Below are 14980 nucleotides of genomic sequence, written 5' to 3' on the forward strand. Positions count from 1 at the left end.
GCATACCGATTAACGGGTCCATCTCAATGGGAAGATGGTGTGCTTGATCCAAGGAGTATCCCGGGGCTCCTCTGAGGCCTGTAGAAGTAAGCATAGAATACTGCACTGAGATTATCTGAGAAGCGTTTCCTAATGAGAGGTGTTTTATGATGCTTACAGAAAATGTGCAGTTGTTTAAAATCCAGGCTGCCGTAATTGTATCATGTGACTTGGAATGAAGCTTTAATAGAGTCCTAAAAAGTCACAATAGCAGGGACTTTAGGTTTTTCCTTGAGATGTAACAAGCAAGAAGAGTGGTGAACTGGATAAGCAGAGCCTCACAGCGTTCTTACAAAGCGCCCAGTGGGCCTGAAGTGCAAGACAGGGCTGGGCTTCCATGGCAGGGGGCCGGGTAAGAGCTGGACTCTCCTACAAGAGGTCTTTCCCAATGACTAGTCAACTCAAGATATAAGTTGAGGCATACCTACAACTTTCACCCAATAAAGCTGCTTCCAGGACTGACATCTGGGGTCTGACTGAGCTCATCTGTCATATTTTCACATGTGGTTATAACTTAAGTGAACATAATATTTTTTAACAATTTAATAATTGAGCCCTTTATAGTTCTTTTTCTTAATGAAAAACATTCCTAGAGGCCAAGGCCCCATGAACAATGAAGTCTTATTTTCCCATAAGATGTCTGCTGTACACTCCTGGCCAGCAGAAGCTGCGCCACCCCCTGTTGATAATATCACCAATAACCATAAACCAGGGCCAGCCGCATAAAACTCATGGAGGGAAAGTGGGTATAAATCACTGCCCTTTCAGGGTGAGGTAGATATTAGTGGAATACAAGATCCAGGTTAAATCAGCAGGGCTCATCTTTTCAGTCCTGGAGACAGTGCAAGTCCCGGGACTTTGCAGGAAGCTTGAAGTAGTGAACCGGGCCAACTAAATCATTTGGGCACATGCACGTCTGTCCTGGTTAAATAAGGATCAGTATGTCTAAATGTTTGTGATGACATTATATCACTTCAAGATGTTCAGGCTGGAGCTTTCAGGGATGAGTGTGGAACAAACACATGTGAAACCACTGGACAATTTAGTATTGCCTTTTCTCACAGACCAGGCCCCACAAAGCTAGGGGTGCTTTGTCTGTATCCTGCTGAGTTCCAAAAGCCTAGGATGAGTTGACACATAATGGGCATTCAAATATTTGCTAAACAAACTAATGGCAGTAAAGGGGGATGGCTTGAAGTTCTTGTTTACAAAATCCAGACAAACTTGCTCTGTCTGGAAACCTGCTGAGGTGCAGTGGAAGGTCAGTGCTGAGCCCAAGGCACTGCCTGGGCTGTAGGAGTGGGCAGACTGTCTTTGCTTTAGCTCTGTAGCTAGTGCTAAGACCCACGTACCGACTGTGTTGTGCCACCTGTTCACTGCAAACAGTCGGCTGCAGGTCACTGTCACCACTGCAGGGATGGTCAGGTGGGGCAGGGTGTTGGCAGCCACGTGAGTCACAGGAGAATTGGATGGGAACTTCAGCACCATGATCACATCCTGCTGCATCTGATCTTTGAACATGAGTGGGCTCTGTGGAAGGAAACACTGTTGAGTAGAAAGGGAAGAGACAGAAGGAAACAGAAAGGACAACTCGGTTAGTGGAAGGTCTGGGGCTAGGAGGTACAGACAGACAAGGCTAGTGTGATAACAGGCAGAGGCTCCACGCCATTGAAACTGTCTCGCTGGCAAGGGCACCCCAGAGAGAGCAGCTTCACCTGAAGAAGGCATAGAGAAAAGAGAACAGAGCCTCTGAAGTCACTGTTGCTAAGAGTCAGTCTCAATTTGTATATATGGTCAGACTGCCACGTGGACAGTTAGCTCACAGAAATAGCCACAAGATGCATCATAACTGTTCAGGGAAGTTAAAAAAAAATCAGTTTGACGGAAAATTAGTTAATCCGTGGCTGATGTTGTTAGCATGAAATATAAAGTGATTTGGCTGGAAACTGTCATCTTTATTGGGCTAACCTAGGGCCACAGTATAAACAATTAAAGCACAACTTCCGGCAGAGTAGCCTGGTACTCTGGCCAGTGGCGTCATGTATCTGGGCCCCGGTGCTGACGTACTACTTAGGGCTTGTGCCTTCTCTCTCTTAGAGGTTCAGTTTACTGAGGGACAGCACTTTTTGGGCTTTTCTTCTTGAACATCTATCAGATAGCAGATACTACACGCAGTACAGAGCACTATAAACTCAATTATACAAAACATAAAATAAGGATGCTGGAAATAATGACTACTTCCCTTCCCTACACGCCTGAGCATTTTTCCTACGGATCATTTTCTCTTTGCCAGCTCCATGCCAATTTGGTGTCTGATAATTCCTTGTAGGAAGACAGTGAGTTCTAACTGGGCATTTCCCCAAGATAGTCGTCATCATCATATCATCATTAAAAGCAGAGAAAAGCGTAAAGTGGACTAAAACTCTCCCACCAAGCCATTTCATACAAGAAGGGGTAAGAACCTAGCCCTCTAAGACCATATATCTGTGTGCACCATGGCAGGGAGCCATCTGGGGACAACCTGTGTTCCTTGAAAAATCTTTCTATTTTGTTACACAGAATGGCCAAGTGCAATCAAAGACCCCCACCCCCACCCACTGTGCCTACAGGGATGAAACTATGTGTTTAGTAGCTGCAGAGGGTTTAAAGCAAGTGTGTAGCTCTGTTTCCCCAGGTGTGGGCTGCCTGCTTCTTGGTGGTATGGAGAACACACCTGACACTGTGCCTCATGCCTTAGTCATCTGACACGTGGAGGTCTCAGAAATATGTTAAGTAAATGAAAAGCATAAGCATTCTTTCTGTCAGAGAAATGAACGCTTACAGGGTTGTCACACACCCACTGCCATTCTATCTCAGAGCTCTTCAAAACCACTGAGGGGACAGACAGGCATGTCTTCAAATGGTGGATACACATAGATCATCTGAGAATTCATTTGCAACTGTTTCTGTCTTGAAACATTTGTTGAAGTATTATAAAAAACAAACAAACAAACAAACTAGGGAGACATCATTTTAAAATTACATTAAAAGTATATCAGCCTTCATAGAATTAAATACAAAGAGGGAATGCTTGCTATTTGCTGATAAACTAAAAAGGGACTGCTTTGTTATGAGAATGGACCTTTAAATTTTAGAATAAAGCATGCAATTCTTTCCTTGAAAAGTAGGACTAAAGATCTAATTTGATCAGCTCTTGATGAGACCAGCTAGCATCGACTGGAGGCTTATATCACAGGGCTGGCCTAACGGAGGTTCAGAAGCAGGCCTTGGGATCTCAGTGCCAGGATGAGCAAACCCCCATGACTCACATCCCCAGTCACTTACTAACGAGTGGCAGAAACAGAGTTTGGCTCACACCTGGCTGTGGAGCCCTTCCTGTGACCCACAGCCTCTGTTTTGTCCCACAGCCTCTGCAGGAGTCGAAAACTGCCTTTGGAATGAATCACTCGTTTCTCTGAAAATGAACTACACTTCTGTGGGCTTGTGTTTATACTGCCTGCTAGTTTACAGATCTAATTTAATCAGGGGACCTGTGTGTACCCTTAAAGGCTTATGGAGAAGTAGATGCTGCTTTTATAAGCCCAAGATTGGGCTCGCTTAATAAGCAGGACTGAAGAGTAGAAATCACACTTCCTTCTAGCACACCCTTGAGCTTCCAAGTCAACAGATAAACTGGGAAGCCTCTGAAAACAGTACTGAAATATCCTGAAATACAATTTTATTTGCTTTCTACCTAGACACAAAGGAAAGAAAAACCCCTCCAAGGCTGGTGCCTTACCAGGTGCATGGCTGAACTCCTAGGCGGATGTGGCTCAATGAGCAACTGAGATGGCGTCTGTCCAAAGTTCTGTATCTGTGCTTCCATGGCCTGTAGGGCAAGGAGGGGGACTGTCATAATCAATATGTGTCAAAAGAGAGGTCAGCACACTTTTGACAATGCAAGTGGAGCTCAAGTTAGCCATAAAAAGAGTCCAGAAAATTCCAGGAGTGCTCTTTTCTCAGGACCAAGAACCCTGCAAGTGTTTGTTAGTATTGTGGACAAGCTTCACTTCTTCCAGCCATGCTCCAGTTAAGCACAGCACCGCCGCCATCGTCAGAAGCTGGGGTTAAACACAGAAATGATAGTCTGTGCATCCATGCATGCAGTTAAAGACCAAAGAACACCTTAGCACTAAACACCACACAGGTACCTTAATAAAGTCCTTTGTAAGAAGGAACGTATGGGGGTCTCTAATGAAATAAGCCTCTGGAATCTTCATGGGAAAGAGAATTAGACACAATGTCTACCACTGACATAAAAATGAAAATCATGCATTTCAGTCAACACAGAGGGCAACCCGAGGTCTGAACACCAAGGCTTTGGTGTTGCAATAAAATAGAGCAACACTTTCAATACAAAACACAGGTCAGCTTGCTATGTGCTTTAAGAGGGATTCTGGGATATTATTTTAAGCTATGAATGAATTTCTCTCAGTTTCCCACATGTAAACTTTCGCAAAGACTCACTAAAAATGGAAGAATTCTTTGAGTATCCTGAGACACATACAGTATTTTAGAAAAGCCTGCGCAGGCATGAATGCTAAAATGGTATGGCTCCCATTGAATAGAACTAATTTCTACCTCAAACTGTCTGGATTATACAATATAACACTGCATGCATGTGCATGCCCGTACGCCTGTATATGTGCATCTCTGTGTTTAGAGACCTAAGTATTTCTTCAATTCATAAATTTTATAGGTAAAATATTTCAACATATTAAATTAGACTAATAAGATTTTTTCCTGAGATATTGTAAATGTGTAATTTAAGTCAACAAGGAGAAGCACAATATTTACTACCATCATTACTCTATTACCATGCTAGTTTCCCCTACAATCATGTGCAATTTGGTGCACATAAAAGTGAAATAGGAAGCCCACTGCTGAGCGTGGAAGGAGCGCAGGTATGCTTGGAGATGGCTCTTGACACAGTGCTGCGGCTAGTCGCATCTCCATCTACAATTCTCATTTATAAAGTACTTCAATTTAACCATCGGTCCTCCTACACCGCATTTCAACAAAGTGTTTATCAGTAAAAAATGTGAACTTTCAAATTTATTAGCAATATTAAACATGAATGGATCATTATCCACTATATTTTAACAAGTGCATAAAAGGGGCTTTGGTTCATTTATTTGCAGTGACAATGAGATGAATTATTAAATCTCCTTAAGTGCTGTCCAGTTTTAATGTAACATTTATTTTCATGATGTCCATTCAGATGCAAAGTGTGACTATTTAGCTAAATTGTATTCATGTAGGTACCACCACACTGTGTCTCCCCATTGCAAGATTTATGGTTATAAAAGCGGAGAAGAGACCATTTCTAGTTGGCTTCACATTATTACAGTAACTCTTGAGAATTATTTGTGAAGAAAAGCAGTGATTTTGCTGTTAAAGCTGCCTTGGCCAGCAAACACCCACTATCAGCTAAGGTCTTTCTAGCTAGGGACACTGTTGCTTGTCCTTTTGTTCCCCCAGAAAAAAGGACGGCATGGGGGTGAGAGCCTGGGGCTACCATCACACACACCTGACCATCGGGACTGTCAGTCACTGTCCTGAACCTAGGGAAGCCAACACTCACTGAACAAAGAGACAGCAAGAATCTCCCACTTACTCTACCCTTGGTTCTTATACAGAAATGTTAAAGTTATAGTAGAAAATGTCACGATGCTGGCATAATTTCCAGAAATTTCTTGTGTAGTGCTCTTTGGTGTCCCTTTGGGCTGAGACAGAGTGTTCAAGTACCATGTTTCTCTCTGGGGACGATGCTTTCTTCCTTGTGAATTGTGTCAGATGGTTTTGTGCAGCAAAGGACTGTGTTCTAGAGTTTAACTATGTTTCGACCTGTGTCTGTGCTTTCAGAACATTCCTTCCCTTCTGAATTAAAAAAATTCAGCTCTTACTGATGTCAGAAAGGCAGGCCTGCTTCCTCTAGGTTCCAGCTTTGGTAGCTGCCAGACAATGGCCAGCGAGCCTGCTGCCCCTCCTTACTCTTCTGCACCTCTTCCCCAAGCCCTTTTAAGGGAGTCATTGGTGTCTCCTTGTTGATCAGACAGGTACTGGACTAGGAGACCACCTGCTATGATGGAGGGCCCATCACACAGCTTAGGAATCCGTGATTGAGGCACTGTCCTGAGAGATCCGCTCCACGCAGGAGCAAGTCCTCCACTGATGTCCTTGGGCTGGGGCTTGACACATCATCACCAGCTTCCCCCCTACTCTCAGAGTACAGTTTCTCCCTCTGTCATGGAAGTGCATCCATGACTATGTGTCTGTTTGCTCAGACTGCCTCTGCAGGTCAGGACTGTGGCTCAGTCTTTTCAACATCTGCTGACTGTAACAGGGGAGCGCTAGTGGAGTAATCTGGGCCAAGCTGGAAGCTGATCCAGAAAAGGGAGAGTGCATGGACATGGGTAGAGAAGACACGGGGGCATTCAGTTCAGTGCCACTGCAGCAATTAGGCTGACAAACATCTAAATGCTTAGTCAACACCCACACTGCCCTCAGGAAGTCTTCAGGAAATCAGAAATGCACATGAGTGCACAGAGTGGAGGACTGTGGTGGAGACAAGCCCAGGCTGCATGCTTCACTTCCTTCATCCCGACTGGTTATTCTAGATGCTGGGATTTGTGAATGAACGTCTTCAGTATAGGCAGTCTTAATATTCAGGAAGATGAGTCAGAGAGATGGCATAAAACTAACCTCTGGAAATGAGCCTGTCAACCCCACATCCTTTACTAAGAAGCTATCCAGAACTAGAAGGTGTTAGGAAATGAGTTTGCCAACTCAGTTTCCTTCACTGAGACGTTATCCCTTATTAGAAGCTGTACACCTGAAAGTCAAGGAAGTGTAGCAAGTGTCCCTGTGAGAAGCAAAAGGTGCAGCACCTGATTCTTTAAAAAAAAAAAAAAAAACAAAGGAGCTTATCAAGCCTTCTTGTTCTACAAACTTCAAAGGACACAGGGTGTGAGCCTCTTCAGGCATCTGAGTGGCCAGGCCCCAGACCACCCTGAGACCCTCCAACCACCAGGCTCCACCCACAGAGCACTCTAATAGTCTAAAAGCCCAAACTCACCCCCTTCTCCAGATGCAGGTGACCAAGCTCTGCTCTAAAACTCAAGCTCAGGACTTGAAAACCCAACAATCCCCGATCTTGAAACTGCACCAATCCCTGGGCTCATCCCAAGCTCAGGATTTGTAATCCCACCAATCCCCACCCTAGAAAACTCTGCCCCTAAGGAACCCCCCGTATAAACTACCTCCCAAGTCTTTGCTGCTTTGTGCCCAAGCAAAGGCAGCCACTCTCTGTATTTCCCCAGTAAATCTCTTGTATGAAGTTTGCTGTTCCGTGTGAGTTTGTGGTATTCTTTGGCTCCGGACTGTCAGGATCCTTTCCGCTCAGTGCTGTAGCACTTGCACTGGGGAAACCTGTACTCTCAAAGTTATAACACTTCCACAGGATCCTTGGTGGACAATGGTTTTGTCGGTGATATGAAAACATGGGTTGGTTGGCTTGTTCTTAGAAAGCAGCACTGCTTAGTTAGGTTTGTGATCTCTAAATTGGAACCCTAAGTTTTTAAATTATATTAGTTATTGTGTATGTACTGATATGAATAGGCCATACTTGCAATGATATGCATGTTGAAATCAGAGGATGACTTGAGCTGGTTCTCTCTTTCTACCATGTGGGACCCGGGGAGTCAAACTTAGCTCATCAGGCTCCGTGGCTATCTCCTTCACCTGCTGAGTCTTCTTGCTGGCCCAGAACTTGGAGACTTCAGCACACTTACGCAAATCGCATTTAAGGCTCCAGCAAGACAAAGACAGAGTAAACACAGTTGTTTTTCTCTTTATCTAGACGAAGACTGAAGACTTGGGAATGGAACGTATATGAGCAACTTTCTATCTCTCCTTAGCTAACTGTCCCAAATCACAACTCATCCATAAAGCTAATCACTATTTCCATACTTATCAGTATCGATGTCTTCTTCTCTGACATTTCTAGAAACTGAATGATAAGGAGAACATTTTACTTGTGTGCCCTATGTGGATCGACACAGTGTCTGTGATATCCATTCCTCTTTCAGTCAGTATTCATTTCTATGTCGGGCAGTCTCCCATTATCAGCTCAGCACAGCTTCGAGACCTGTTAGCCTCAGGTTTTAGAACTAGTTGCACATTTGTGATGGAGGGAGGCAGGTACCACTGGATGAACATGTTGATATGGTGGGAGGCAGCATTATCATTGGATGTGCATCACTATATGGTGGTAAGCAACTATTACTGTTGGATGTGTACCTAGATATGGGGCAGTTGCTATGGACAGAATGCCCACATGTGCTCCAAACTGTGGTACTGACTTGTGTATTTAGGTTTATGAACCTGGAATGTAATGGTCACTGCTATAAATGAGGAAGCCATTTGGATTTGTGTGGTCTATAGGGTATTTACAGACTATAACCACTACATGCCAGAGCTCCTTCTCTTACCAGCTGATTACAAGTAGGAAGACCACTTCAGTTTTCTACAGTGAACTGTTCAGATAGAAATACAAGTTTAAGATGGCTTCTAACAACCTACAATTTCTATAGTGATTCTGAACCATTTTTGTATTATTACCCTGCAGAATATTCACTGGTCAGTCATGAAATGCTTATTAGCACCTCTCTCTCTCTCTCTGGAGTCTGTCACAATGCAGGTGTGTTGAACACCACAGGGGGATTTGGGTACTTAGGATTCTGCAAAGGTAGGCAGGCAAGAACACAGAAATGTGCTGTGTGCTGTGCAAAGTGTGCAACAAATAAGATGGCCACAGGTGATTTTTGAATTTCATACAGATGACCTCTGGTCTCACCTGCTTAGCTGTACTATAAAACTCCCCATAGAGAGAGAACTCAGAAGGGCCACTTTCTCAGTTGTCTCTCTGTCTTGCTAGGTTCTCATCTGTAAAGCACTCTGGCACCCACCAATCACATTACAGTCGGTCACGTCTTCAACCAGGCCCCCTTTCTTACTGGTTTTCAAGGCTCTCTCTAAATGTGTCTTCCTCATTAATCAAGGCTGTTGGCCATTTAGAGGCAACTGAGAGAGAAACTGCCTCAGTTCCCAAGAAGCAGCACATTGTAGAATTCCTGAGTTGATGTCACACATAGGATGAAAGTCAAGCCTAGGCGGCTTGTAGCAGACCCTTGCTGTGCAGTAGATGAAAACAGGTTAACTTTGTTCTACACATCATGTAGGTACATTTAACAAGGAGATTCTTTCCAGAATCCTTAAAACTGTTTTTTTCTTCTTCCTTTCTTCTTCTTTTTCCTCCTACCTCTCTGTTGTCAACCTGGCCCTCCCATTAAACAAACGGCTGTCTTCTTCATCAAATCAGCTATCCCTGCTAGCAAGCATCAGCAGGGTCCCTGACTATGAAGAGTGACGTTCTCTTAAGGAAGGAGAGGAGGGGCGAAGGCCATTGGATCAACACCTGAGTAGCCAGCCATTTATATGTAATTCTAGTCAACTGCATGTGGCCTGCTGGAGGTGTGTACACCCTGAGGTACAAGAGTGTACAGCCTGAGGGAAGGTTAATGAGAGGGGTTCCTTCTGTGTGGCCATGGATAAACCTATCATCTATGATGGACACGGACAGTCCAGTGTGGCTGCTTCAGGGCCACCAACTCTATTCAGCTTTCAAAAAGATTTTTAAAAATTAGTAAATGTGGTTGTTAGAGAACACACAAAAACCTTTGACAATTTTACCTATGATTGTGCTAGCCTCACTGTTACAGTGGCTGTAACACTGAAGAGCTGCTGCTGTGGCCACTTCCATGTTTATGGACACGGCAAATACCTGCATCAATTTGTCCCTTCTACCTGTAATTCTGCCTACATCACATAAAACATTAGAAAACAATGCACCTTTGAGGAGTGATAGAAAGAAAGATGACGTAATGGTGGGGTGCATTTTAACTGACAAGCTTTGCTTCTGCTTTATTGCTGTGATAAAACAAGACCATATAAAGCATTACTTTTTAATGCTAGAAAACCAAGAATGAAGTAAATCAAGAAAATAATATATGCACTCTATCATTTCTTGCTTTTAAACATTAAACTATATAAAAAATTAAAATGCTGTTTTATTGTCAACTGTTTCTAGTTCCTCAGAGAAACCACAAGCAGAAATACAAATGTTTTTTATTATTGATTTAATAATCACTTACATTAAGACTAAAAAAAAACTCTATTCTGGCAAAATTATTGAATATATAAGCAACCTATCTTCTAGCTCCAGCTAACAAAACCTATTTCTGTTGGCTTGGAAGACCGGGCTACCCCAGGCTTGCGTGAGCAGCTCGGGTTTATTGTTATCTGTCTCGGTTTCTGGTTCACGTCTCTGAGTGTGGGAGAGGACCCCAGAGCACCACCCCTCCCTGGAATGACCAACTGTAATGATGTTACATAAGAGACTTAATAGATGTCTATTCTGACAGAAAATCTTTCATCCGGAATATTTCCTTTTTTATAATTAGTCCAGTTCTACTGCTGGCAAGTTCTCCCAGATTCTGTACTTGAAGTGTATATGTTTGTGACTCCAAGGAGCAAAGCAAGGATTTTAATGAAGCCGGTAGTGGCTGACCTGCCTTGGATGTCTAAAATATAGTTTTAGCTGGCAGTAACATTTCATAGTGGGTGTGCTGTGTTAGACCCCCTTCTCCTCTGGCTCTGTCCCATAGGCCTCCGCAGATCTCTACAGTCCTTGCTCTTGGTCTCCCTGCCCTTGGCTACAGTGGGGAGTCTAGCTCAGTACCGGAGCCGAGTATAGGAGGCCGAGGGGCTTCCCATGAGCCTCTCCTTGCCTTGTCGGGTGTTGGTTTCACAGTGGCTGGGCTAGGCAACTCCACCTCAGGACACAGTCCATGCTGGACAACACATCTCTTGCCATCTTTCTCCTAGCATTTAGCCCTCTTCCCCTGGGCCTGCTGGGTATGGCAGCCTCCCTCTAAGTGTTTTCCTTTTTCTTCCTGATCCTCTGTATCCCGCCCACTCCTCTGTAACAAGGACTCTTACTAAACTCTATTACTTCTTAAGGCAATTTCAGATGCAAATAAAACTTGGTTTATTATTTTAGCCATTTTACGTGAAAATGTGCAGTCTTCAATGCATATAATACATTGCTAGGCAACTAATGCCCACAGCGCCTTAAGTCTGTACCCACTGACAAGATCCCACCCCTCTCGTTTGCTTTCTCCTATGTGACAGTGACTGCTCCAAACCTCGCTTCTAAGTGGAGTATTTGTATGTGGGAGTGAGGGTGGAGGTGCGGTGTCTGCTAGTTTTTGTTCTGTTTTGCTCTGCATTGTTAACCAAATTATTTTTCTTAGCACAGTGTCCCCAAGGTTCATCCATGTGGCTGAATGTGGCACATTTGAAGGAGTTTTCAGTGCCCCTTTGACAGGCCATGTGCTGAGATGGAGGAGCCTGAGACAGAGATGCAAGAGAGATTACTATGAAGGTGTAACAGGTGGGCGCTGCTCATGGATGCTGATCATTGTTTGCAACATTCCTGCCGGGGTAGGAAAGACTGGAATCAAAGTACACTCAACCAAGATCCATTTTATTGAGGGTGTGGAAGACCTTCCGGGGTAGGGGTGGGGGGCCTGGTATGAGTTCTGGGCGTGCGGGGTCTCCTGCAGCCTGTACCCACTGACTCCAGGGAGAGGCGCTCTCCTAAGAAGGCACTTTGCTCACATTAGCACTTGTTTCTCAAAGAGGACTGAACCCACGAGGGCAGGGCATAGCCCAGTGCAGCCAGGGCTAGATCCTATCATACCTGCCCTGGCTGAACAGGGCTGAAACTCCTTCCAGCAGAAAGGGGGGAAGGAGAGAAAGAAGCAGTGAGCGGGGAACAGGAATGCAGGTGGCAGTCTTATAAAGTAGAATGTCTGAATATGGAAGAAAGTTACTGAAAAACAGATAACAAGCTCCAGGCTTGTCTTGGTGCAGAGCTGTGTCACAACATTCCAAAATGAAGCAAGTCTCATTAATAAGCCAAGGGCAGATTCAAAATATCACAGCATTAATTCAGCAGAATAAAATGTCCTCTGATATTTATATAAATGAAAACAATAATTTAGAAAGACTACATCGAGACTTCAAACGACTAAATCCGGCCATTATCAATGTCTGAAACTGTAAGTGAGTCCTGAACACACAATTGAAACAACTGAGTGAGATCCATCTTCACAAAGGGAAGCAGACGACAGTGTGACACCACCAAGCTCTCTGCTGATGGGAGATGGGGAAGCAAGCGCCTTCCAGAGTTTCCTTTACATACAGCGGGTGTCACCTTCACTGTTCTGGATGTGGATATTATGAAGCATTTGCTAATAACTTCTGAATCAGTAATTAGCATCACAATAGCACACAATGAAAATAACACAAAGAGGAAAGAAAGGTCTAATGGACATATCTGAGGCTGATTGGCTGTACCACGTGTTTTTGTGGGGGAAGACAAAAAAAACAGACTAGCTAGGTATACCATAAAGATACAACAAGAAAAGAGGAACCCGAATTAAAAGTTAGCTAAGCGCAAGTCAAGGTGTGCTGTTAATTTCTTTGATAGTACATCCAAAGTTTATTAAACAAATCTGCCACGTCAACCTCAGTGCTGTAAATATGGAACACAGGGTTTGGGGGTCATGGTATTTTTCTTCCTCTCACCCTAACTCTGAAGAACACCTAACGTCTACTTGCTCTCCACTAATCAGAATGTGAGTGTGCTCTTGTGTTTTTGGACTTGTTACACATTTCATCATAGTAAAGAAGAATATGAAGGTGGTTTAGGAGATTGCTACCAGCTATCGAGCTTCTTGCTCATGTCCCTGAAAAGCTGCTTAGGAGAGCAGCCCCAACGATGAGGCGCCATGCTCTGTGAGCAAATGCCATGTGCTCTAGCTCACTGAGGTAGCTCATCCATGGCTCACAAACAGGAGACTGAACCAACAAACATCCTAGAGGATCAGAGCAACATCCCTTGTTGATCCCCCTGATTATATGCAAGGAAGACATCAGGAGTGCAGGGAGGAAAGGGCTGGTAGGCGCACAGGAAGGTGAGTAGAGGAGCTAGGGCCATCCGTGCTGGCACCGTCTTTCATTTACATCAGCAGGAAATGAAAACTGAGTTGATCCTTTTCCCTTATGAACTTTACAAGCTCATCTCTCTGGGAAAGTCAGCAGCAGCTGTTTTGGATACAGACACATCTGTCTTGCTGGTTCTTGACAGCCCTATCATGTTAGTGCTCTGTAGTAGCAAGGAACATTTCAGCAAGAAAATGAAGTGATACTGAAGTGATGTAGCCTACCTCCTGTGGGCACGCTCTCCTCAGAGTGCACGCAGAGAGCAGCTCTGTTCCCCGTGGCAGATCAAAGGAGATCAAAGCAGAGCTTGCCTAAGTAAAGGCAGCTAGAAAATGGCGAATTCTTGTGATTGCTGGTAAATATTAAAGTGTATTGGATATTTTAAAATGCAGAATTGATGAGCATATCTGTAAATATATAAACCCTGCATGGGCCATACGTTCTAGGTGCCAGCCACAGAGCACTACTCGGCAGGCTTATGTGTCTATCTCTCGTCACAGGGAGGTCATTTAAATCATTTTTCTTTTTGGTGAGGTTTGGAATAGTTATGATGACAAGTTATCTGTCAGCTCAGAGCTTAGCACTCTTAGTCGTTTGTCTGGCGTGAGTGAGCTTAAAGCTTCCTTTTAGTGCTCAGGCACAACTTCAACACCAGTGCAGTACCAAAGCTAACTTACTTCTTGAGATGCAATGACAGTGAGCACGTGGCTGGAGAGATGCTCAGCAGTTAAGAGCACTGGCTACTCTAGCAGAGGACCTGGGTTGGTTTTCTAGCAACTACAGGGAGGCTCACAACTTCCTATAACTCCAGGTTCAGGGGAATCTCATGCCCTCTGCTGGCCTCCATGGGCACTGCAGGCACGTAGTGCACATATGAACAATGCAGAAACATAAATTCAAATATTTTAACAAAACTAAATTATTGACATCAAAGAAAATTATAACTACAAATAATAGTTAAGGACAAATATTAACTTAGAACAAGACATACAGTGTTATTCTTGATATTCCTAATATCCATACAACAGGGAAAGACGGTGGCTGTATGGGAATGGAATGTAGGTTTGAAACAGTGGAGGATCCAGGGCAGGAGGCACAGATATTACTATATAAAACTGTGATATGATGATAGCTACCCCATTTTACTATTCTCTATTGTACAGAAAAGCAGAACTTCCTCTCAAGTAGCGCTAACATATCTAATGTAGAACAAACCTTCTCCAACGTTATCTGTTGGGGCTGGTGAGACGGCTCAGTGGGTAAAGGCACCTTCCTCTAAGCCTGACAATCTAAGATCAGTCCTGGAAGTCATATAGTAGGAGGAGAAAACGGACTACCGAAAGCTGTCCTCTGACCTCCACAGCCACAGTGTGGTACCTATGCACAAACATATACATACTTCACACACACACACACACACACACACACACACACACACACACACACACACACACACACACCTGCATATACACATGCACACACTAAACATCTAAGATCTCCAACAAATCCACAGGCTCAGAAACGCTCTCTAGAGCCATGTAAGGGAAGCTTATGTTTCTAGCCAGAAGTTCCCACAAGCTCCCAGGTGCTGGGTCTGTGCTGGGACTGTGCTGGGACTGTGCTGGGACTGTTCAGGGTCTGTGCTGGGACTGTGCTGGGACTGGGCTGGGACTGTGCTGGGTCTGTGCTGGGACTGTGCTGGGACTGTGCTGGGACTGTGCTGGGACTGTGCTGGGGGACTGTGCTGGGACTGTGCTGGGACTGTGCAGGG

The 14980-nt window shown here is 44.3% G+C and overlaps 1 protein-coding gene across 9 annotated transcripts in view; it reads right to left on the reverse strand.

Moving 5' to 3' along the window:
• The window catches only part of Nbea (neurobeachin), a 554101-nt gene that overhangs the window by 21447 nt on the left and 517674 nt on the right, over positions 1-14980 (reverse strand). For 6 of the 9 annotated variants that reach the window (XM_029537485.1, XM_029537487.1, XM_021195277.2 and 3 more), the window contains 3 exons: positions 3818-3907; positions 1392-1584; positions 7-78 (listed from right to left, as the gene is read on the reverse strand). In XM_029537485.1, coding sequence (XP_029393345.1) covers positions 7-78; positions 1392-1584; positions 3818-3907 — 355 coding nt within the window. The remainder of the gene's footprint in view (positions 1-6; positions 79-1391; positions 1585-3817; positions 3908-14980) is intronic. The other 3 variants (XM_029537490.1, XM_029537488.1, XM_029537486.1) reach the window with 1 other exon arrangement.

Source organism: Mus pahari, chromosome 4 (genome assembly GCF_900095145.1).
Source record: "Mus pahari chromosome 4, PAHARI_EIJ_v1.1, whole genome shotgun sequence".
Lineage (NCBI taxonomy): Eukaryota > Metazoa > Chordata > Mammalia > Rodentia > Muridae > Mus > Mus pahari.